Below are 22,760 nucleotides of genomic sequence, written 5' to 3'. Positions count from 1 at the left end.
CATCACAACTCCAAAGACTTTACTCCTCTTCCTCTTTTTCTCCCTTTTCTATTTTTGAATTGACATCAATCTCTTGACTTTTCCCTTTTATTATACTTTTGTTACTCCCAATATATTTGATCTGGTCACCTACTATACAGTAGTAGCCCTAGATCTCTCTTCCCACCCCCACTCGGCTACTTATCGCGGGTCGACCTTTCGCCCTCACCTGACTTCTTTCTCCTTCCATTCATCTTTGCTTCTCTCTTGTTCAACTCCGACTACTCCCCCTCCCTCTCCTCCTCCTTTCTCTTTTTCTTCTCCCCTACCTCCACCTCTTCATAATCAATCAATCGCCAAGATGGGTCAGACTTTGTCGGAGCCCGTGGTCGAGAAGGTGAGTGTCATTCCCTGCACTTCTCATGTTCCTTCGTCTCTCTCCCCTCCCTGTTTGCCCCTCCCCACACATCCGCCGTGACCGTGACGCCGGTGGCTCGCCCTCGGCTTGGCCAACAACATTCACACTTTCCTTCTTGTTTTACTATTATGAGTCCTCGGCGGACCAATCCGGCAATGTATCTCCGATATTACGAATTGATCTTTGGATCGATTTTCTGGGATTGGGGGCTTTTTCGACATGCCCGCTTGATCGGCCATGCGGGGCGACGACCCTGCTGACACAAGGGAAATCGAGAAAAAAAAACCCCCCCCCCCCAAATTCAAGAGGATTGCGTCGCGTGCTTGTTATTTTGCGACAAAAGAAAAAAGAAACAGAGAAACACATTCAGGATGAAATCATTGATTTCGAAGACATAGCTAACGACTCGACTTTTCCTATAGACATCGTCCGACGGCGAAGATGACTGCTGTTTATATGGTGTTTCTGCCATGCAGGGATGGCGTATCAGTATGGAAGATGCTCATGCTGCCGTCCTCGATCTCCAAGCCAAGTATACCGGCAATGAAGATGGCCAACCCACAGACCCCAGCAAGCGTCTAGCCTTCTTTGGTGTATATGATGGTCATGGTGGAGATAAGGTTGCGTTGTTCGCTGGAGAGAACCTCCACAAGATTGTCGCCAAACAGCCTTCGTTCGCCCGTGGAGATATCGAACAAGCTCTTAAGGATGGTTTTTTGGCAACCGACCGGGCAATTTTGGAAGGTTCGTTAATATTCGGTTGTCATTGTGTGCCAGTCGGGGTGGGATACTAGTGCGAGTGACTCTTTGCCGGGGATCAGCAGAGATGCCACTTCAATTGTCAATCGCATTGGGATCTTTGTCCACTATGGGCGCGGTGACCTTTGGACCTTGACTAACTGTCCTTGTCAGATCCCAAATATGAAGAAGAGGTTTCCGGCTGCACTGCTTCTACTAGTATCATCTCCAAGCACAAGATTTGGGTGGTATGTGAATGACTGCGATTAGATGGATACAATTCATGGTGACTAATGAGTATTAGGCAAACGCTGGTGACTCCAGATCAGTGCTCGGTGTCAAGGGCCGTGCTAAGCCGCTCTCGTTTGACCACAAGCCTCAAAATGAAGGTTGGTGGAACTGCATTCAAGATAATATCTTCTTCCACGCCAAATTACTAACTCCATCCAGGCGAAAAAGCCCGTATCAGTGCCGCTGGCGGCTTTGTCGATTTTGGTCGTGTCAATGGCAACCTTGCCCTTTCTCGAGCTATTGGTGACTTCGAATTTAAGAAGAGCCCCGAGCTCGCTCCCGAGCAACAAATCGTGACTGCTTTCCCCGATGTGACTGTTCATGAGCTAACCGATGACGACGAATTCCTTGTCATTGCTTGTGATGGTAGGCTTGCAGATTATAAAATGCTCCCCCAACCATATTTTCACAAGCCTTCGAATACTAACACCTTTGATCTACAGGTATCTGGGATTGCCAGACTTCTCAAGCCGTCGTCGAGTTTGTTCGAAGAGGAATTGCCGCCAAGCAGGAACTGTCGCAAATTTGTGAGAATATGATGGATAACTGCCTGGCCTCTAACAGCGAGACTGGTGGAGTGGGTTGCGATAACATGACCATGACCGTGATCGGTCTTCTGAATGGCAAGACCAAGGAGGAGTGGTATAAGCAGATTGCAGAGCGAGTTGCAAACGGAGACGGGCCTTGTGCTCCTCCCGAGTATGGCAAGTCTCACGAGGAACCTGAGTCCAATCCCTCGTCGTGCTGACGGTCAGTGTGCACAGCCGAATTCCGCGGCCCCGGGATCCGGAATCAATTCGAGGATCAGCCTGATGACTATGAATTGGAGATGGAGCGTTCGCGAGCTTTCAGCACCCGGCCCGGTCGAATCATTCTGTTGGGCGATGGCACCGAGGTCATCCCGGACCAGCATGAGGAGGAGCTCTTCGACCAAACCGAGGACCAAGACCTATCTAACCAGGTGCACCCGACTGATTCCACACGGGCCCGAGAGGATACCCCCGGTCCACAGGGCAAAGAAAGTGGCGCGCAAATATCCGAGTCGCCCGCCTCTACTGATGATAAAGAGAAGTCGGCGCCTTAGTTTTTTTCTTCTTCTTCTCCTCCTTCTCACCTCTGTTGCCATTTGCTTCTGCCTCGTTGACCACACCTCTGCTCTCTCTGCTGCTCTTCCCTTACTCCTGCTTCTCTCTTCCTGCCTACCTTGTTTTGTGTGAACGACCTACGACCCGTTTCTCCTGTCTTTTTTTCCCCTCTCTTCTTCTTATCTTTTCTCCATTTCCTATTTATGTTTCTCCTTTTTTCATCTTTCTGTCTCGGTTCTCTCTTCGCACTTCTCTTCTTGTTCTATTAGCTATCTTCGGGCTTCAATTCCCCGATTTTCTGCTCATCGAAGCCCTCCTACAGAGTCACTGGATCAGCAGTCGAGACGGAGGTGGGGAAGTGAAGAATTGAAGGAGAACGGGATGAGATCGATGGAAAGGAGATATAGGCCCTCGCCGGGCGGGGTCTTCACGAACACGTTATTGTCTTTTTTTTATGCCACCACGAGATACCGCACAATGCCCGTTGACGAACTACTCCTACTTCCGCCGTTTCCTCGGCAGTTCCTTTTTGTTCTATACCTATCTCTCCAAGCTCCGTGTGAGAGCAGCACCGAGACTGGACCGAGACCGGTACCTCTGCGCATCTGTGGCGTATTCGGTACATCCTTTGCGGCAGGAAGAAATGCAGGTAGAGATGGCTTGGAGTTCGGAATGGCCATCCATTGATACAGTCGTAGTAAGCTGGTAGATAGTAGAACAACCGGCATTCTGTAGTCTACTGCGACCCCACATTTTCCAGTATTCATTGCTCCATCTGTGAATTGTAGATTATTGTAGCTGTAGCTGTAGCTGTAGCTGTAGCTATTTCAACGTATTTCGTACTAAAACTGCCCCACACCAGAAAATTACGCGGGCCCCTAACTAACCGGGCCACCCGCACGGGGAAACCCTCAGTACCTCATCTCATCACCTCATCCCATCCCATCCCATCACCTTCCACCTTTTTCACCTTTAACATACTCACTCCCATCCACCCACAACAAAATGTCATCGCCTTCCTCACCTCCAGGAAAGCGCAAGCGCAGCGCCTCCCACCTCCCCGTGCCCGGCGCAGATCTTCAACCCTCCTCGCGCGACGCGTCAGGTGAAGAAGGCGAGGACTCCGAGCACAAGCCCGAGAAACGAGTTCGTAAGAGCTCTGATATGAAGACCAACGGTGAAGATCCGGGTGAACCTTCTGAGACGACTGTTGCTAGCAGTGATATTGAGGGACGACCTGGTGCTGATGCACGGGGACGTGGTGGTGCTGGATTACGTATTGATGTTCCGGAAGATGGGGAGGATAATTCTATGCCCCCGCCTCCTGTTGGTGCATTGCAGGATCCTGTGGGTTATCATACTAATCCTCCGCCTACGGGGAGGTCGGTGAGGGTTTATGCGGATGGTGTTTTTGATTTGTTTCATCTTGGGTGAGTTCGTCCCCTTTGACTGTCCTTATTTCGGTTTCCGGGATTGGGTACTGGTATTGGCACTGGGAGAGGAGTGGTTAGGCTAACTCTTTCCGTGATAGTCATATGAGACAGCTTGAACAAGCCAAGAAAGCTTTCCCCGATACTTATCTGATTGTCGGCGTGACAGGGGATGAAGAGACTCACATGAGAAAGGGACTTACAGTGTTGAGTGGAGCTGAACGGGCAGAAACAATTCGTCACTGTAAATGGGTTGATGAAGTTATTCCCAATTGTCCTTGGGTTGTTACGCCGGAGTTTTTGTCGGAGCATCAGATTGATTATGTTGCTCATGATGATTTGCCTTATCAGGCTGCGGAAGGTGATGATATCTATGAACCTATTAAGGCTCAGGGTAAATTCCTTGTTACGCAGCGGACGGAGGGTGTTAGTACCACTGGTATTATTACACGGTATGTTTTTTTTATTCCTTTCTCTTTTCCCCGTTCTCTGCATTTGCTTTCACGGGGCCCGGGAATGTGGTATGGCTGGTGTACTTTGGACTACTAAGCTAATGCTATCCTATTCTTATAGAATCGTGCGTGACTACGACCAGTACATCTCTCGACAGTTCAAGCGCGGCGCTTCTCGACAAGAACTTAATGTTTCATGGTTGAAGAAGAATGAGCTGGAAATCAAGAGACATGTCGTCGAACTCCGTGATAACATCCGCACGAACTGGAGTATGACAGGTCAAGAATTGGGTCGTGAATTGCGTCAGATCTGGCAGAATAGTCGTCCCGGTAGTCCAGCCCCGAGTAACCGTAACAGCGTGGATTACGGAAATTCTCGTGGACCCCTGGCTAGTCCGACTGGTGGAAGCAAGTCTCATCTTTCGCGGGTGGAGGCTTTGAATCGACCTGAGAGTCCTGGGGTTGGTGGTCGAAATGAGGATTTTGCTACGGGTTATAGTTTGGGTTTGATTGGTGGTGTACGGGCTTGGGTAAGTTCTTTTTAAACACTTTCAATTGAGGCGAAAGGCTTTTCATTAGACGATCTCGATATTAACGTTCTTTTTAGATGGCTCGTAGTCGCCAATCGCTCACCGAGCCCTTGAGTCACCCCCAGTCACCCACCAACGATGAATCCGAGTCCGAACAGAATGGTTATGATGAGGAACTTCGCGGTCGAGCGGGTAAGGGTGTTTCAGCGCAGTAATCGAACTACCTATATGCTGCTCAACGCCCTATCTCAACATTGCATTTTATCTTCCCCCCCCCTTTTGCATTCAACCCCTGTGTTATACTTCGGGAATCTTTGCTCCAAATTGCAGGCGATTTCTTTCTTTTGTCGGGCGCTTGGTGTTTTCCCCTTTTACCTCACTGCGACGATTGTGGATGTGGATGTGACTTGGATTAAAATTCCGTGAACATCTGTTCTTCCCCTAATATTTTCCATCTCAATCATCTGTCTTTCTCCTCTCCTTTCACTTCTCGGGTGTCACACTCCATGTTGTTATTATTTTGGCGGTTCGAATTGAATCTTATCCGTGTCGAGGTTTTTGTTCATTTCATTTCATTTGGGGAATGGACTAGGGCTCGAGCAATTGGAGGGATTTGATATGATTTGATCGCTCGCTTCTTTTTGCTGTGTATAGATTGTTTCGGTTCTACTGGCTGATTTCTGGTAGGATTATAGATAATGGACTCGGTTGGTTTCATACTTGATATCATTTAGATGTGGTATCTGATCGTATTCCTCTTGTATATGAATAGATAAATACCATGGTAGAATACTAGTACACTCAGTTAAATATCTGAGTGTGTAGACAAAAGAACAAGGACCTTCGACAATCGTTCATTTACAAACAAGCCAGCCTTACATTCCAATGAGTATTGATAGGTAGAAGTCAGATGACACCCTAAGCATAAGAATAGTTAGATACTCTAGCATATACCCTGCTAGATACTAAGCAAAATATTGAATACTGAATGAATTGCTGGGTATTGAGCGTGAAACCTTTCACGCCAATAGAAGATAAAGGGTATTATCTTATATTAACAAATTGAAATTTCCATTACACAAACCCATTCACAAGAATCCACATGGCTGATGTGGTAAAAATCACCCTGATTTTAAAGGTAATGTAGTCAATCTATATTGTTAGTGTGTTATGGTTTAGATATGTAACTAGTATAGGCCAAGTTGATCATAGTAAACATCAGTATGCCCAAAGCTAATGCATGGAGAGGCAATGTCATTGGGCATCAGCTGAGACGCTAAAAATGCTCGCCCCCAACTTAACACTGAACATTAAGCCCCCCCCATCCCTCATCGGACATTAGGCTCCGTGCTGACTCGCCTATTTCTATCTATTTTGATGCCAACTGCGTACCGAGAATGGGGAGAGGTGGCATCCCTTGGCAGTCGAAAGGCTGCGGGACCTGCAAAAAGCGCAAAATAAAGGTCGGGCCAAATCGATCACAGCCCACGTTAACATGCTAATACAACTTTGCTTTACTTAGTGTGATCAAGGGAGGCCGGAGTGTAATCGGTGTTTTAAGCGCGGAATACAGTGTCTGGGGTATGAAAAGCCGGAGGTTTTTATCTATTATGCTGCCAGTGGACCATATGGGCAACCAGAGTCAACTAGCCAGGTCCAATGTGTCCCGCCTTATCGACATAGGCAGTCTGTGACATCTTTAAATACTACAGTGCCTAGTGGGCCAATGATGAGAGTGAAATTTATTTCGGAATATCTTTATGGGTATTTCCCCACAGGAATGGCTGTGTCAGATGTTGATATGTGGCAATATTTGCTACAAGGATTTGCTGGACTTCCGAATAAAACCGAAATGCTTGATAAAACTCTTTCGGCGATAACATGTTTCTACATCGGAAAGGTTTCGCAAGATGATCGTATGTCTAAATATTGTATTCAGCTTTATAACAGTGCTATACGACATATGTCGAGGATGATCTCCCGCGATGTTTTCACTGAGGATATCGTTTATACCGCGGTATTATTCCAGGAAATAGAGGTATTTAATATTTTTGTCACTTCCGCTAGGGAACACGAGCCAGTGCTCTCTCGTTTTACAGAATCAAGCTAACATTTGGATTTCCGGTGAAGAGCTCCTATTGTCCTAATGGTCTTGGACCATGGCTTGCACATATTAGTGGTTTGAATACAATTCTGAAGTATTATCGTCAAAGAACAGCGAAGAATCCACTCATTGGAGCTATATATCAACGATATCAGAAACTGCGAATGGTATGTTGCCCTGGTTTCAAATCTATCATACTGTGACCTTGCGAAATATATCATATATCAGAATGATTCTGATTGTTCTATAGATTCAATCATCATCTGGAAGGGGACTACTTCCAGATGAGTATCAATTTCTGACTGAAACCAGCGACGGTTCTCCATTTTGTGAATTACTGAGAATATTCGCGGAACTGTCGCCGATAGCCACAAAACTGCAATCTATCAATCCATCGAACTACGATGCGTGCCGAGATCTGCTTCAACATAGTCTGCGCATAAAAAACCTTTTTTTCGCCTGGTATTCAGAATATCGTCTAGCAGATGGAATCAGCGACGACCCCTTCCCGGACGAACCTGAATTTCTTAGCTCAGATACACCAGATGCAGAACATATATTCGGAACTCCATATCATTTTCTGAACTTTGACTACGTCTTACTCCACCTTTATTATTGGGCAGCACTAAGTCTCCTATACCCATCGATTTTCCATGTCAGAAAATTGCTCTATACACATCCTAAAACCAATATCTCTACCGAACTTGCCAGCAGGGTTTTACACCCGTCACAGAGTGAGGATTACCTGGAGGCAAATCGGTGTGCAGATAATGTATGTCGTACTATGCGATACTGTACGCGTGATTATATGAAGATTGCAGGATATCATATGACTATGTTCCCTTTATGCATGGCTTCTCAGATCTATACCGATTGCGCGAATCTGGAGAAATTTTCTTGGTGCATTAGGGTTGTTGAGAGTGCTGCTAATAGAGGTCATGAAACTGCTCATCACATAGTTGATATTTCTTGGTATACTTGGCATGTCAAGTCTCAACAGAAACCGTTGACATCTGTATCTCTTCGAGAACTTGTTCCAGAAAGACTATCGGCGAAGGACGGACCCTCAAAAGCTACAGATTGAAATTGAAATTAATCTTGGTTGAGACTAGTTTCGGGATGTACCAGATGTTACGGTGGAATTACTAGTACCTGTGTAAAAAAAAAAAAAGCCCCGAGTTTTCTCAAGGGAGAATGGATCGATAATCGGATATTGTTGAGTGGACTAAGAATCAGGTGTAGAAAAAATATTGACTATGAAGTTGTGGAATAGAGCCGCTGAAACAATCACGGCAGTTGTCTATTTACAGCAGAAAAGAAAATTTTCGAGAAATAGAATTAGGAATTGGGCAATTATTTGATATTTCTTAACAATTGACGGTACAATATGTTATTCCAATAAGTTAAAACAAATATATTGAATGTAGCAACAAGGTACTAGTATTGTTTAGTACTATCATAGTAGTACTAGTACTATATGGCAGTGATAGTGGTTTTAGCTCTCAATGTCCGACTAGTACCTGGAAAAAGGGTGATCCCTGAATGTACTTGATTGTATTATATGTTTGATAATTTTAACTACTAGTTGAAATCATGAACCCTCATCCTCATAGAAATAGCCAGGGTATCCATGCACATAATAAGAATACATATACAACACTTTATATTGACGACTCTTCAAACAATCTAATCCAAATCTAACCAGCAGTAATAGCCAAAACCCTCTTCTTCCCAATCCCACCCCCATTTTCATCCCCACCACCACCTGCCCGGCTAGTAGGCGGTATCTGATGAACCTTCCTCCTCATAAGAACATTCCTCAAATCCTCCCTCAACGCAGACGCATCCCTAACAAGATCCCCCTCAATAATCCCCCCTAGACGTAACATCACACCGAGCCGTAACCGCAAGATCAAATTCCTTCAAACCAGAAACTTTAAGTAAAGGTGTCACCCAACCTTCCTCAATACTAAGAGGAAGTAATCTCCCACCACCAACAACAACCGGACCCCCACCAACGACCGTCCCCGTAAACTTCCCCAAATCAATACTCAACTTCAGCGACTCAAGGCGCGGAAGACTGGCAATAATTGACCAGAATTTCAGCCAGAGGTCGTCGCTGTGTGTGTGGGCGTATATTGAACCTTTATGTTCTTGGCCGGAGAGTGGTGTCCAGATTGGGGTCCATTGAATTATTAGGGATGTAATGTATGAAAGTGAGGTAGGCGATATTGTGGAGACGAATGCAATGAAGGTGTATAAATCGTCTATGTCGAAGGTATTGTTTTTGTAGAGGTAGGGGAGTGTTTCGGTGTAGATTGCTTTGCAGGTTTGGAAGAGGGAGGTGGATGAGGTTGATAGGGTTGTGGGTAGATTTGTATGGGTGTGTGGGTATAAGAGTCTATCTGTATGTCCTGGGACTCGACCATCGTAGATTCGCCATCGGGCTGGTGTGAGTGGGCAACAGTGTCGATGGTGGGTGAGAGAGGTGTCTGTCTTTGTCTCGTCGCTCTGACTCTGAATCTGACTCTCGGTGTTGTTGTGGCTGCTGCGGTTGCTGCAGCGAACGTGTTTCACTTTATTCTTGATTTGGACGAGGTGAAGTGTATCTGACCCGAAGACGTAGGACCATATCATGGATCTGATTTCTGGGGGGAGGAGAGTGAGGAGGGGGGGTTGTTTGCGGGGATGAGGGTGTCCACTGAGGGTCTTGCGGTGCATTTGCAGATTCTGGGACAGAACAGATTGATCGATCATGAATGAGATCGCGGACTGTATCTTTCCAGCGATTTCCGGTGGTGTAATAGTGCCAGATGGAATAGGGATCGCGGACGAGCCATGCTTCAAAGTGGCGCATTGTTATAGTGTAGTATATATACTCCGGTGTATAGAGTAGTGTAATGGAGAGGAGGATGTAGAAGGAATGAAGTGGAGAGTGGAGAGATCTGCATACCCACTGATCGATCCACTTTATATCTAACTGACAGTTGTACTCTGATGCCGTACTTTGATCTTGATATATGTACTTTACTAGGTTTATATCAAACTATCAATTCGACTTTTTGATTCGTGCAAACTCGGGCAATCCCGTGTAACCCTATGACGTCAGGTGGAGTACTGTGCTCCGTGATGTCCAGAATTCATATGGAAGTAGTATACAATTAGTAGACAATTAGTATAGAGAGTATAGAGTATAGAGTATAGAGATAATTATGATGAATATGATAATTATAATATAGTAGTCTATTATATTATAATATCAAAATATACAATAAACATTACATTTGTAATCTACTAGTATATGTCTGTGTATATCACTGCGCACTGGCACTCTCCGCTTCTCCCTCTCTTCTTTCTCCCTCTGACCCTCCCCGCTTCACTCCACTTCCACCATTTCCACCCTTCCCCTCCTGCATAACAGCCACATAAATCGCACATCCCAAAATCAATACAGATCCAATCCACGCAACCCCATCCAACGTCGTCCCCCAAACAACCTTATCATAAAACAACGCAAAAAGCATCTGCGTATACACCATGCTAGTCGCTTTCGACCCTTGTCTCCCAGCACCCCCACTAGTACGATCCCGAACCCATTTCGGCGGTACATAGGATAATCCCGCCGTAAGTAAAAATTGAAGTAAGAACCCGCAAACTCCCAATCCAACCATGAACATCCATTCTGTCCGTGTATGCGGGACTCGAAATTCCACGCTGGGCAGGACCAGCATGGCTAGGAGTGAGATTATTGTCGTTACGCTGGAGAAATATGTGACGGAGACGAGGGGGTGTGCTCTTTTGCCGATTACTCGGATTGATGTGTATGCGCCTGCTGCACCGAGGACTCCGATACTTGCGACTATTGTGGCGAGGACGTGGTGGTAAGCATCTGCGTCGTCGGGTCGAGACTCGTTTTTGGAAGGGCTCGGACTGGGACTTGGAGGAGGGTGAGAGGATTGTTTCGAGTTCGAGTTTGAAAATGGTCGAGCAATTAAAACGACACCAATCAGACTAATTATAGCGGCGAGTTGTTGACGACGAGAGAATGTTTCACCGGGTATAAAGAATGAACAGGCGTAGCAGGTGATTATTGGTGCTAGGAAGGTGATTACAGTTGCTTCGGAGAGAGGGAGATATTGGACTGAATAATAAAGGCCATATACACCCATGAATCCGCAAACTGCGCGTAAAAGTAAGAGGTGTAGGACGGGTTTTGTGCCGAGTGGGTGTGGGGTTCGTGTTATGAACATGTAGATGTAACTTGCTAGTGCGGTGATGGACATTCTTGCGAAGAGGATCTAAAAGTGTGATAAGTGTGTTAGTGGGGAGATTTCACCGTAGTAAGTAAGTGCATAGTGGTCGTGGTGAGGTACCTGGAACGGATGCATGGAACTGTGAATTTCAAGAATCTGCGTCATGACGTTCATGCTTGCGCCGAACATTTGAGCCAGTAAGACGAGGAACATGCCCTTATTCCTTAACCAGAAGATTCGTGCTTTGGCGGCGTATTTGGTGCGTGGTCGGGATGATTCATCTTGTGCTTGATCGTGTGCTTGTCCTAGTGCTTCGGCTTCAGCGTCCTCGTCGATGGGTCGTGGTTCGTACTCGGCTAGGGATTCGAGGTCGGCGTTTGGATCGTCGCGGTAAGGCTGGGATGGGAGCGGGGCATCGGGGTGATCTTGATAATCCCTGTTCTGGTGTGATGGTGGTGGTGATTGTGGTTGGTGCGGAGACATGGTTTTTCTTTGTAGAGGGGTGGACCGGTGGTATGTATGCGGTGATCTATTGGTGGTTGTGTATATCTGTAAATATAGGTATATCCATGGATACGGGGTACTCTGGAATGAGTCTGGATGTTGTAGATTTGGGATGAATGAAGAATATGTCGAAGAGGTGGGGATTCAAATTGAAGTTGGAGAAGAAAAAGAAAAGCGGGACCCGCTAGTGTAGGGTTTGGTCATGCGAGGAGGTAGGCAGTTCTGTTCAGCTGTATCATGTTGATGTGGTGTGATAATATGATGAGGATGTGATATAATATGAATATTATTACCGTTAGTATTCCAATATTCAAATTATATTTCAATTTAGGGCAGTGGTCGTAGTGGCTATTCTTGGTGTGCTCGTGGATGCTGCAGACTCATCTATAAGATGCTAACTATATCCAGGACTAATATTTACATAGTAACGGCTTCAAATATAATGCTATAATAAACTGCCCGGCCAAACAATCTAAAATCTCAACATATTCAGCTGACGACGGATTCTTATCCGACAATGTAACATACAATGCAATATCTATGCATTTGATCCAGCTGATCACTGATCGACACTTACAGCTATCCAGCCACCAGCTGCCTAGCCACCGGCTGTCTGGATTACCAGCAACATCATTAAACAAAAGTAAAAGTATCACCCCCTCTCTCCCGCAGCATATTACCTACACGCGATGTCCCCACAACCCGCTCCAACTTCAGCGCATCCCACTTAGAGAACAACACTCGTACTCCACCCTCAACAGCTTCAACAACAGCCGCCGGATCCAGTCCCAAAAATCCAACAATCTCCCCGTAGAAAGTCGGGTTCTCTGGTACCCCGTACATAATCACTCGACGTACACCGCGAATTTGATTCCGACGGAAGTGATGCGCACGCTCCGTGTACAATAATACCGAATGCCGGCCCGTGATAAAGTGACTGCGTGCACGAGATGCTTCCCGCGGCTCAGAGTATTCGGAGATGGCGCCGAAGGAGATATTTGTTGTTTGAGCCGAGGTGGCGAAGTGATTGCGCACGCGGACGAAGTCGAGGTATGAGGGGACGAAAATGAGAGTTCCGGAGCTACCTTTGCTTTTTCCCGTGATGTTTTTCACGAGGGTAGAGAGGATGGTTGTGGTGAAGTGTTTGAATCTGGCGTCTGGGTCTTTGGAGGGGGAGAGACTGTCGATTCGGGTGAAGGTTTGTTTAACGGAGACGGGGAGGGGGAGTTCGGTGATGGCTCCGGCGTAATTGGGGGTGATTTTGACTCGACCGCTGGTGTTTTGCATTTGGGTTGAGAAGAGTGAATTTATTTCTGGCGTTATAAATGAGGCGCAGACTATGGTTTGTCGGACGTAGCGGGCTTGGTTGTCGAGATACCAGTTTCGTACTCGGCTGAAGTCGCAGCCGTGTGCTTCTTTGGGTTGCTGGTTGAGATGTTGGAAGATGAAGGAGATGTGGTCCCAGTTTTGCATGAGGAGTGCGTCGGCATGGTCGACGATGACTACCTCAATAGATGAGAGGAAGTCATGGTCTCGCTTCTTTGCGCTGTGAATTTGTTAGCTATACACCCGAGAAAGTAGGCTAGTAGCCATGCTCTGCCTGACGTACTCAGCTTGGTCCATGATTGTTCTGAGACCGAGTGGACTGGCCAGAATGACATCTGAATTATAGAATTGCGCAAAGTATTTGACAGTCTTGCGAGTAAACTTCAAACCAAGCCGGAACATATCATCGTCATTACCGCCAAATAGGTCGCGGAAATCCTCGGTCTTGTTTTCCCAGCCAGCATCTTCGGGAGCAGAGAACGTGTCGACAAACCGTTTTTTATTCTCATGCTGCTCGGCTTGGTAGATTCGCGCAATGGCATCAACAGCCCGCACACAAGCCTGGCGAGTGGGAAGAATATAGAGGACCTTGGGACGTGTGAAACCCTGATCTCGACATTCGATATCGGTATCGGGGTCCTTGGCAAGACGGGCATTGTTCTTCAATACCCGATCGCGAGTCTTGAGAAGGTGGTTGACCGTATGCAGGGCCGCGATATCGCGCATGCTGGCCGCATTTTCGGGTGTACGTGAGCCGAAGAGAAGATCCTGGTAGTCAAAGATGTAAGGAGCGAGGTGTTGAGCTTGTCCGCTGATAGTCGGGAGCAAGTCAGCAACACGGGATTTGAGTTTGTTTTTGAGCTGAATGAATTAGCAGTAGCTCGACACGGCTGAGAATTACTCTCCTACCTTGAGATTGGCGGTGCTTTTAATGGCTGGGAGTAACGAGGCGGCATCTCCCATGTCTGGAACTGATTGTACAAAGCGCAGGCCATCCACCTCTTTCTTTGCCGTCACCCATTTGTTGGACTGGACCTGTTCGATCTTCTTTCCAATGTCGGATCCATCGGGGAGATTGAAGTGTTTTTCAAATGGACCAACCGCATCGTCGTCATCCTCTTCGTCTTGAGCATCCTCGTCCTCTGACGGAGCTTGATCTTGAAGCGCATCAGGCTCGGCTTCGGCTGTTTCCGCCTCTACCGCAGCGACTTTAGCATCATTCGCATCGGTGCCAATCTTTCTTCTCTTGCGAGCTGGACCCTTGGAGTCGGCGTCGGTCTGAAGTAGTTGCAACAATTCGTTGTAGGGACGCTCGGTCTGTTCTTCTTCTTCGTCGCTGCTGGAGGAACCCTCGTCCATATCCACATCTTCCTCCACTTCACTTAGCGGCGCATCTTCTCCTGATGATTCATCGGACCTGTGATAATTAGCAAGATTCCGGAATTGCGGTGCTGTGTACAACTCACTGGACATCGTGCAATCGCGACGAGTCGAAATCTTTTCGCCGGAAGCCACCACGGCCACGGCCGCGGCCGCGACCTCGACCACGAGGAGCACCTCTTCCACCTCTTCCGCCTCTCAATGGCATTGTGCTTTTCTTTCTTTGGGAAGTATGAGGGGTGTTGATTGGTGAGTTACTTAGAGTCGGTGCAAAAATGATCTTGTCAACTTTTAGCGGCAGAAACGGTTATCACTTTCACCGCCTACGCCCCACTGCATGCAATTGAATTGACTTCTACTGTACTACGTGTTTGATAATCTGCTAATTAAGTAATGAGTATGAGCACTATCTTTGAGTGGAGCCTTGTATATATTCAGGTTTCTGAATATCAATTCCGGTTCCTATTAGAAGTGTTCAAAGCTAGTCAGTATATAACGTGTTTCATTCTATATCTCCGCAAGTATAGTCCTGGAGTTCTAGGGTATGTCCATGCAGTCCTCATGTGACAAAATCTAAGACTTATATACTCATAGTATATTTCACAGACATATATCTTCAGTAGAAGAGTAGTGTATATAATTTTTCTCAATATATTCAGATCTTATATTCTCATAGACTAAGGTAATTACTATACAATAGTACTGTGCTTTGTGTATATGATGTCTTATCTTATCTTAGCGCGAAAATTCCACACACAAAAATAGAATGCCTCAGGCCGCATTCGAGGAAAATTGTCCCTCCGAAAGACTCGGAGAAGTTGGGAAGTTTGGCTTCCACCTTCACCCATTCCACCCACCTCCACTCCATCATCATGGCCGATTCCTTCCTGCACCTTGCCCGTCCTCTGGGCCCCGTCTCTGTGGGAACCGCTCCAACCACTGCCCCTTTAAACGTGGTCATCCAGCCGCAGGTATGTTGCTAGCGAAGAGGGGCATTGTCAACCACAAAGACGCAAATCAGTCATGATAACCACCGTCTTTTTGCGATACTCAAAACTGACAACAATCTTTCTTGTTTCTTTTAGGCCGTCTTTTCTATTCTCGACCACTCGCTGCGCCGCAACGCCGACCAGGAACGTGTCATTGGTACTCTGCTGGGAACCCGATCTGAGGATGGAGGTGAGGTCGAAGTGCGCTCCGCCTTCGCCGTAGGCCACTCTGAGGCCGAGGACCAAGTCGAGGTCGATATGGAGTACCACAAGCAGATGCTGGCCCTGCACCTCAAGGCCAACCCTCGTGAGGTGCTGGTCGGCTGGTACGCCACTGCCTCCGAGCTCAACACCTTCTCCGCTTTGATCCAGAACTTCTACAGCGGCCAGGGCGATGGCACATGGCCCCACCCTGCCGTTCACCTTACTGTGTCCACTGAGGCTGGTAAGGATCTTGAGACTCGCGCCTATATCTCCGCCCCTGTCGGTGTTACCGCTGAACGTGCTGCCGACAGCGCTGCTTTCATCCCCGTCCCTTATGAACTCCGATATGGCGAGGCCGATAAGAGCGGTCTTGAGGCCATTGCAAATGCTAAGGACGCTGAGGAGCGCTCAACTAGCATTGCTACTGATGTTGAGGCTCTGGAGCGCGCTATTGAGGAGGTTCTGGCCATGATCGACCGTGTTTCCCGCTACGTCGAGTCGGTGATCGACGAAGAGGCCCCCGCTTCCACCGCTATGGGTCAATTCTTGCTGAACGCTCTCGCTTTGGCTCCCAAGGTGGAGCCTGCTGATATCGAGAAGGACTTGTATGTACCCCAGTATCTATGTTTCTCTACCGACTTGGCTTGATATACTGACTGTTTCCAGCAACAACCACATCCAGGATGTCCTGGTCGTCTCTTACTTGGCCAACACCATCCGCACACAGATGGAGCTGTCCAACCGGCTAGCAACCGCTCAACTGACCTTGGGCGGCGGCGAGTCGACCGGAGCTGGTGGTGAGGGCCAGCGCAACCAGCGCGGCGGCAAGGGTGGTCGTCCTCGTCAGGACCGTGCTCCTACCGAGGAGGCTCGCGCATAAACAGCCATGGAGAAATGATACATGACGTGAATTTCTGTGAAGCTATACTTGCCCGACGATGATTCCTTATGTCTCCCCCTGCACCGCCCACCACCCCATCTTTGATCACTTTTTTCACCTCTTCGACATTCTTGGGTTCGTACTTGTTTGATCTATCTACCTTGTCTACCATTTTTACCTTTTTACCTTTTTATTTTCCTGTTGTTCTCTTTGCTTCCCTTGTTTTACCCCATTTTGCGAGACAGACATCTACCTTCGGGCATATTCTTCTTCCCTCCGCATCCTGTCTCAAAGACAGTCCATATCAAAAGCAAATGGCGCATCGGAGTCGATCTGGCTTGCTTTGGAGGAGAGAAGGCGAGGTGAAGTGACGGAGCATGATGAAAAAAACAAACAAAGCAAAAGCAGAACAGAAGCAGACCTCCGAGTTTATCTTGTCTGCAAACTGTGTAGTTCACCGGGATGACCCGGTTCATGAAGTCGCATCCCTGCGGCGTTAGTTATGATGAATGGACATAAAATAGACGTTGTCAGCAGCGTACTGTAATCCGCGTAGTGATAAATATAAACCATTAAGGTATATCCCATAATTTGCCATAGGGCATATTGCGGTATAGTTGAATCTGCATAGTCAAATGTTCCGTGGTCCGCCGGTCTACTTTTTGCGCCAACCCAAAACTCGACTTCACTCAACTTCCATTCGTCCCCAAAAGTCTCCGCATTGACATCAGATCGAGTCTGATTATCAAGTTAGAGTGTGCACTAATTTTTCTGACATCTCCACTGTTCTACACCATCGTGTCAGTCTCGCAGCCATGAAACCCAAACCTTGTCAAGGGTTACAAATTAGTGGAGTAGATTGCAGTCGATCTATCAATCCACGAAACGCTATTGTACCGCACCCTTCCACGCTTGTTCCAAGGTCTTGTCTTGGAATGGAGGACTCAATGTCTCCGGACGACGACAGATTCCCAGCTTCGACGATGCATAACATAACGCGCACCCTCCATATGTTCTTTATCACGCCCCCACGCTCGCATCGACTAGGCTTGAAATAAGAAATAAGGGTCTGACCCACACTTCTGCAACTAGCAACATCAAAACCACCTAGAAGAAAGGAACATCTACGGACTGAATGATAATAAAGGTTCAACGCAAAACCTCGACAGTGACAATTGTATGACGGGCAAATTTATTTACAGAAGCATTCCGGGACATTCTTGCCCGCTTCTCGATCGCCGATCTTTACGCAGAACGCGCAGAAAAAACATCTTCGGAGTCCACGGGCCCGCGGTATGCGATGAACCCCTTGTGGGTCTTATGCGCCAACGAGAGTCTTTGCAGATGATCTGAATTTCAGGAACTTTGTATCACAAGCGGATTAAGGGATGGAGTCTGGAAATTCAAGACGCGGGTCAAACACAGAAGAGAACCCAGACCTAACTTAAGCTTGCCCATTTACATACCCACACCTGCCTCCCCCCGCGCGCACTGCCGGCCATTCTCTCTGAATCACGATGGCTCGTGTTCTCGATGACCATACTACGCCAATGCCGTTGCATACGTTTTTAGATCCGCCGGATGAAGAGGAGGATTTGGAGCTTCAGCGGATGGATTCACATCGTCATTTTGAACCCCTTGACTACGATACGAAACCGATTTTAGCGGAGGAGTCTGTGTCGCCTGATTCTCCGAACCCTAATAACCCCGCTGCTGGTGCTTCTAAGGATATTTCTTCGGCGAAGTTGGTACCTTTGACTATTGCGCTGTGTTTGGCTGCATTTTGTTTGGCTTTGGTGAGTCTTTTTTTTTTTCTTTCTTGAATTGTTGGATGAGGATGTTCTTGTCGTCGGCGCGATGTGGTGCGGCGCGGCGCATATTCGTCTCTTTATCCCTTCCTTTGCGCCATCACGTACCCCAAGATCAGACAGCGCAGTTTTACTTACTTCAATCTCAATTTTAGGACGCCACTATCCTAGCTACTGCGATTCCGAAAATTACAAACGAGTTTAACTCACTGGATGATGTGGGTTGGTATGGAAGTTCGTTCTTATTCACGAATTGTACTGTGCAGTTACTTTTCGGCAAACTGTACACCTTCTATTCGGACAAATGGGTTTTCATAAGTGCGCTGGGTATATTCGAAATCGGCTCTTTGCTTTGTGCCGTTGCGCCAAATTCTCCTGCTCTCATTATCGGCCGCGCAATTGCTGGTATTGGGGCCGCAGGACTATTCTCCGGTGCTATTATTATTATCGCCAATACGGTTCCCTTGCGTATTCGTCCTATCTATATCGGTATCTTGTCGAGCATGCACTCGATTGCTAGTGTTGCTGGGCCTATTTTAGGTGGTGCTTTCACTGATCACCTCACTTGGCGATGGTGTTTCTGGATTAACCTGCCACTCGGCGCTGTGACTGCGATTGGGGTTTTCTTCTTAATGCCGACTCGGGCTGCGAATGTGCAGCCATTACCGTGGAAAGAACAGATCAAGCATTTCGATCTCCCGGGGACATTTACCATGATTCCGTCGGTTATTTGTCTCCTGCTTGCTTTGCAATGGGGTGGTTCTGAATATCCGTGGAAGAATGCCCGGATCATCGCGTTGATGATTCTCTTCGGTGTGCTATTTATCCTCTTTGTGGTTATTCAAGTTTGGCAGAAGGACCGAGCTACTGTCCCTGTTCGTTTGATGAAGAATCGAAGTGTTTTCGGTGCTGCTTGGTACGCATGCTGCATCTCAGCACCGATGTTCGTTATCGCCTATTATGTTTGTATTCCCAATATCCCGCTATATCTCAAATGATCTTGACTGACTCTTTCCCAGCTACCCATCTGGTTTCAAGCCATCAAAGGTGTATCAGCCACTCAATCCGGTATCGACAATCTTCCCAGTCTCATCGGTATCGTCGTATTCGCTATCATTGCTGGTGTTCTCGCTTCCGTCATTGGCTACTACACTCCATTCGTTCTGATATCTTCCGCCTTGACTGCCGTCGCCGCAGGCTTGATGACTACGTTGGAAACCGACTCCGGTATAGCGGCATGGTTCGGCTACCAGGTTTTACTTGCTGCTGGCGTTGGTATTGGTATTCAGAACGTCATGCTAGTATCTCAAGTCGCTGTTCACGGAGACGATATGGCTATTGCAACTTCAATCTTGACATTCGTTCAAACTCTCGGTGGAACAGTCTTCCTCGCCGTCGCTGAGAGCGTCTTCCAAAACCGACTTGTTCAAAACCTCATTTCCTCCTTACCAAAAGAAGCCGCGGCTCTAGTCCTACAAGGTGGAGCCACAGGATTCAGAGATACAACCCCACCGAAATTATTACCGACAGTTATGTCTGCCTATAATAGTGCTATCATGCAGGCATTCTATGTCGCTGTTGCAACGGGAAGTATCTCTATTCTTGGACCCATTTTCATGGAATGGCTTAGTATCAAGGAAGAGAAGAAGACGGATACGGCTGAAAAGGATAAACCTCAGACTCGCGCTGAGGCTGTTCAGGCTGAGGTTGAATTGGCGAGGAGAAGAACTATTAGGATGAGTTCTATTGGTGCTGGTGGTAGATTGAGTACTCTTGGACCATCTGCTGCTGGGCCGGGACATGGATTGAGAACCGGGCCTGGAGAAGGTGGTTGGGTTTAGTCCCTCCAGGTAAAAGAGTAACGGCCTTTCCAAAATGCATGTATTTTATGACTATGTTTATTTTTCATGATTAGATTTAGATTTTAGAGATGGTGTTTGGGAGGGTTGGTTCAATGGAATGGATATTCAATCTTGTCATACTTGTGGTACGTAACTTATTTAACGCACTGGGGTTAGGTCAGCTGTACAATTACACCCTAATTCACACGATCTTCTAGCTAGCCACTAATACACCAGTTACTAGAAAATGGCAATGGTGGCTATGGTGTCAACAGAATATTTGGTTAGAAAGAGCTAAGCCTTGAAAGGAAGATGCTAGTATTACTGAAGTTTCTAAATGTTCATCGCCCAAGACGCCGATACCTCTACTTCCGTTTTCTAGACTTGTATCTGAATCTCAAACGGTTCAAAGTTATAATGACCACTCAAAGCTCGCAGGTTCTGGCCCTCCGGCGGTGTATGAATCCAAAAAGACTACGCTGACCACACTTGCTCGGTGTATCTCTGGCTGTGAGATCCCCAAGAACATCGTTGAAGGGATGAATCTTCAATAACGGGAATCAAGACTCGACAAGCCCTTCTGACGGGGGCTGAGGACATCAGACAAAGACATATAACCGAGGATCCGTCACTACCCTCTTCTGATGTACTTCAAAGGTAGCTGAAGTGCCTTAGATGAACTGTCTCATTTTTAATATTTCTTTTTTAGCTACAAAGCTGACCAGCCCTAATTGACCTGGAATTACTCATTTAGCCCGAGGTATCACCAATGAATATTCATCAAAGTATTTCCATCCCATTCTCGACTTGAATTTCTAGCATTTAGTATTAGACAGATATACTAGGAGTCCCATTTAATCCAAAGCTTCCCTCGCAAGCCTCCAACTCATTTCATCCTGCACCCAAGATTCAATCAAAGTAACTGTATCACCAACAAGATGATCATAATGCGAACAACTGGGTATAAACATAGACTGGTGAGCTTCCACTTCATCGATATCCTTCATCACGACAGCTGTCCAATGCGCGTTGTCGTGATATTTCCAGTGATTCTTGGGGAGGAGGATGAATTTGCGCAGTTTTTGTTCGGGTGTTTGTTGAGTTTCGGATGGTGTGGAATTGGAGGTATCTATGCTGGTGTTTCTGCTGGAATGGGAGTTTGTGCTTGTGTTGGAAAGATGTAGACTTGCTTCTTTGAGTGTTTCTGTAGGTGATATATGCCGAGAGGGGGGTTCAGATTCGCTTTTGTGCGTTGTTAGGGGTGTGTTTTGTTGGTCTTCGGTTGATATTGAGGTTGGTACTGAGATTGAAGTTTCGTCTTGTTGAGTGGGCGTCTCCAATAAACTCAGATTCTTCAGCGATGGCTCTGGAGTAGGCTGTGACGGTGGCGATAATGAAGTTGGTGGATTCTTCTCTTCAGTCTGTTCATCTTTATCCTTTGCTTCATTGGATGGATCATTATTTTCTTCGGCAATGCTCTCAGTGCTCTCCTTTGTAGAATCATCTTTCTTGGGTTTCTTGCGGCCTGTGCTGGAAGTATAGTAGTTGATAAACTTGATTCTCTTATGATGGCGGCTCCCAGCTTCCAGTTCCATGAGGTTGCGGTATCGTTGACGAAGTTCCGAATAATTATTCACACATCCAGCGAATTTCGCCGAAGAAACTACCCGATCATAGACAGACCGTGCTAGATTGTCGGTATTTTTATTGACGAAATGCATCACTCCTTTCAAAAACCCTCGATTCGGTAGTCGGATATCATTTCTCCAAGGTCGGTCGAAATTTGGATCAGGCGCTGCTGGTTTATAGGCTGGTTGCATGCCTAGAGATTCTTGTTCGTCTGCCAGAGTCTCTTCTGGTGGTACGTCTTTCTTTGGCATCGAACTGAGAATTCCGGTCGGGACCACGCGTGGATGAAGACCCAGAAATGGAACGTCATAGTTTATTAGCCCCAGTATTTGATGTCGTTGGAAGAGGGCTACATCTGCTGCCACGATGCCTCCGAGACTATGGCCCAACAAGATGATATCAAGATCATCTGCTTCATGGGGTGCCAGCCTAAAGAGATCTACGTTAGCTCTAAATCTTTCGTAACGGGCCGGCCCGATATGATGCTTTCAAATTCTATACTTGATTTGTCTAATATTCCAAGGTTGGAAAAGATAAGGCTGTAAACTCGGACTTGGACTCACCAGGAACTGAACTGGGCTGCTGCTGATTGAATTTCCCCCTGGGATTTATATCGAGGATAAATTCGAGTATAGACAACATGCGAATCACTCAATAATCCCGTCAACATGTCATGTACATGGGCGGGGAAGTCTTGAAAACTGGCTTCAGAGCCCATGAATCCATGAACGTATATCAATAACAGCCTTCTCTTACTCTTTTCCTCGACAGTCCCTGGCTGAGGCAATGACAAACTATCACAGGCGTGATTGGCGCCATTATGGATGGCGCCTTCCATGGTTCAAGCTATGAGAGAATGAAGCTTGGATGGATAGACAAGAAACAATGCGGTCATACATTAAACCCGGTTTTCCACATC

The 22,760-nt window shown here is 46.9% G+C and overlaps 8 protein-coding genes across 8 annotated transcripts; 4 read left to right on the top strand and 4 right to left on the bottom strand.

Annotated features, from left to right (window-relative positions):
* Window positions 1-340: 340 nt before the first annotated feature.
* N7469_006741 (PP2C family serine/threonine-protein phosphatase) lies at window positions 341-2,510 on the top strand (the record flags this gene model as incomplete). Its single annotated transcript, XM_056645659.1, has 7 exons — window positions 341-376; window positions 820-1,141; window positions 1,310-1,383; window positions 1,440-1,524; window positions 1,586-1,792; window positions 1,870-2,112; window positions 2,191-2,510. 7 exons carry the CDS (start codon window positions 341-343, stop codon window positions 2,508-2,510), a joined length of 1,287 nt encoding a protein of 428 aa, XP_056499100.1.
* A 1,006-nt stretch (window positions 2,511-3,516) lies between these two features.
* N7469_006740 (choline-phosphate cytidylyltransferase) lies at window positions 3,517-5,138 on the top strand (the record flags this gene model as incomplete). The annotated part of the gene is made up of 4 exons (XM_056645658.1): window positions 3,517-3,941; window positions 4,043-4,393; window positions 4,515-4,923; window positions 5,001-5,138. 4 exons carry the CDS (start codon window positions 3,517-3,519, stop codon window positions 5,136-5,138), a joined length of 1,323 nt encoding a protein of 440 aa, XP_056499099.1.
* A 3,586-nt stretch (window positions 5,139-8,724) lies between these two features.
* Window positions 8,725-9,748, bottom strand: N7469_006739 (uncharacterized protein; the record flags this gene model as incomplete). Its single annotated transcript, XM_056645657.1, has 2 exons — window positions 8,725-8,903; window positions 8,956-9,748. 2 exons carry the CDS (start codon window positions 9,746-9,748, stop codon window positions 8,725-8,727), a joined length of 972 nt encoding a protein of 323 aa, XP_056499098.1.
* Window positions 9,749-10,341: 593 nt separating this feature from the next.
* On the bottom strand, window positions 10,342-11,763 carry N7469_006738 (DMT family transporter; the record flags this gene model as incomplete). Its single annotated transcript, XM_056645656.1, has 2 exons — window positions 10,342-11,325; window positions 11,401-11,763. 2 exons carry the CDS (start codon window positions 11,761-11,763, stop codon window positions 10,342-10,344), a joined length of 1,347 nt encoding a protein of 448 aa, XP_056499097.1.
* A 654-nt stretch (window positions 11,764-12,417) lies between these two features.
* N7469_006737 (UTP25 family protein) lies at window positions 12,418-14,698 on the bottom strand (the record flags this gene model as incomplete). Its single annotated transcript, XM_056645655.1, has 4 exons — window positions 12,418-13,330; window positions 13,394-13,971; window positions 14,020-14,527; window positions 14,577-14,698. The coding sequence occupies 4 exons, from the start codon at window positions 14,696-14,698 to the stop codon at window positions 12,418-12,420; spliced, it is 2,121 nt and encodes a 706-aa protein (XP_056499096.1).
* A 664-nt stretch (window positions 14,699-15,362) lies between these two features.
* N7469_006736 (eukaryotic translation initiation factor 3 subunit F) lies at window positions 15,363-16,563 on the top strand (the record flags this gene model as incomplete). The annotated part of the gene is made up of 3 exons (XM_056645654.1): window positions 15,363-15,461; window positions 15,576-16,288; window positions 16,350-16,563. The coding sequence occupies 3 exons, from the start codon at window positions 15,363-15,365 to the stop codon at window positions 16,561-16,563; spliced, it is 1,026 nt and encodes a 341-aa protein (XP_056499095.1).
* Window positions 16,564-18,080: 1,517 nt separating this feature from the next.
* On the top strand, window positions 18,081-20,212 carry N7469_006735 (MDR family MFS transporter; the record flags this gene model as incomplete). The annotated part of the gene is made up of 3 exons (XM_056645653.1): window positions 18,081-18,359; window positions 18,527-19,333; window positions 19,391-20,212. The coding sequence occupies 3 exons, from the start codon at window positions 18,081-18,083 to the stop codon at window positions 20,210-20,212; spliced, it is 1,908 nt and encodes a 635-aa protein (XP_056499094.1).
* An 854-nt stretch (window positions 20,213-21,066) lies between these two features.
* Window positions 21,067-22,679, bottom strand: N7469_006734 (esterase/lipase family protein; the record flags this gene model as incomplete). The annotated part of the gene is made up of 2 exons (XM_056645652.1): window positions 21,067-22,270; window positions 22,405-22,679. The coding sequence occupies 2 exons, from the start codon at window positions 22,677-22,679 to the stop codon at window positions 21,067-21,069; spliced, it is 1,479 nt and encodes a 492-aa protein (XP_056499093.1).
* Between the last annotated feature and the right edge of the window lie 81 nt (window positions 22,680-22,760).

Source organism: Penicillium citrinum, assembly GCF_028827155.1.
Source record: "Penicillium citrinum strain IBT 23319 chromosome Unknown utg000006l:1.0-3011923.0:1.0-3012962.0, whole genome shotgun sequence".
Lineage (NCBI taxonomy): Eukaryota > Fungi > Ascomycota > Eurotiomycetes > Eurotiales > Aspergillaceae > Penicillium > Penicillium citrinum.
The sequence above is the reverse complement of the archived record's forward strand: the minus strand, read 5'-3'. Positions and strand labels throughout refer to the sequence as shown.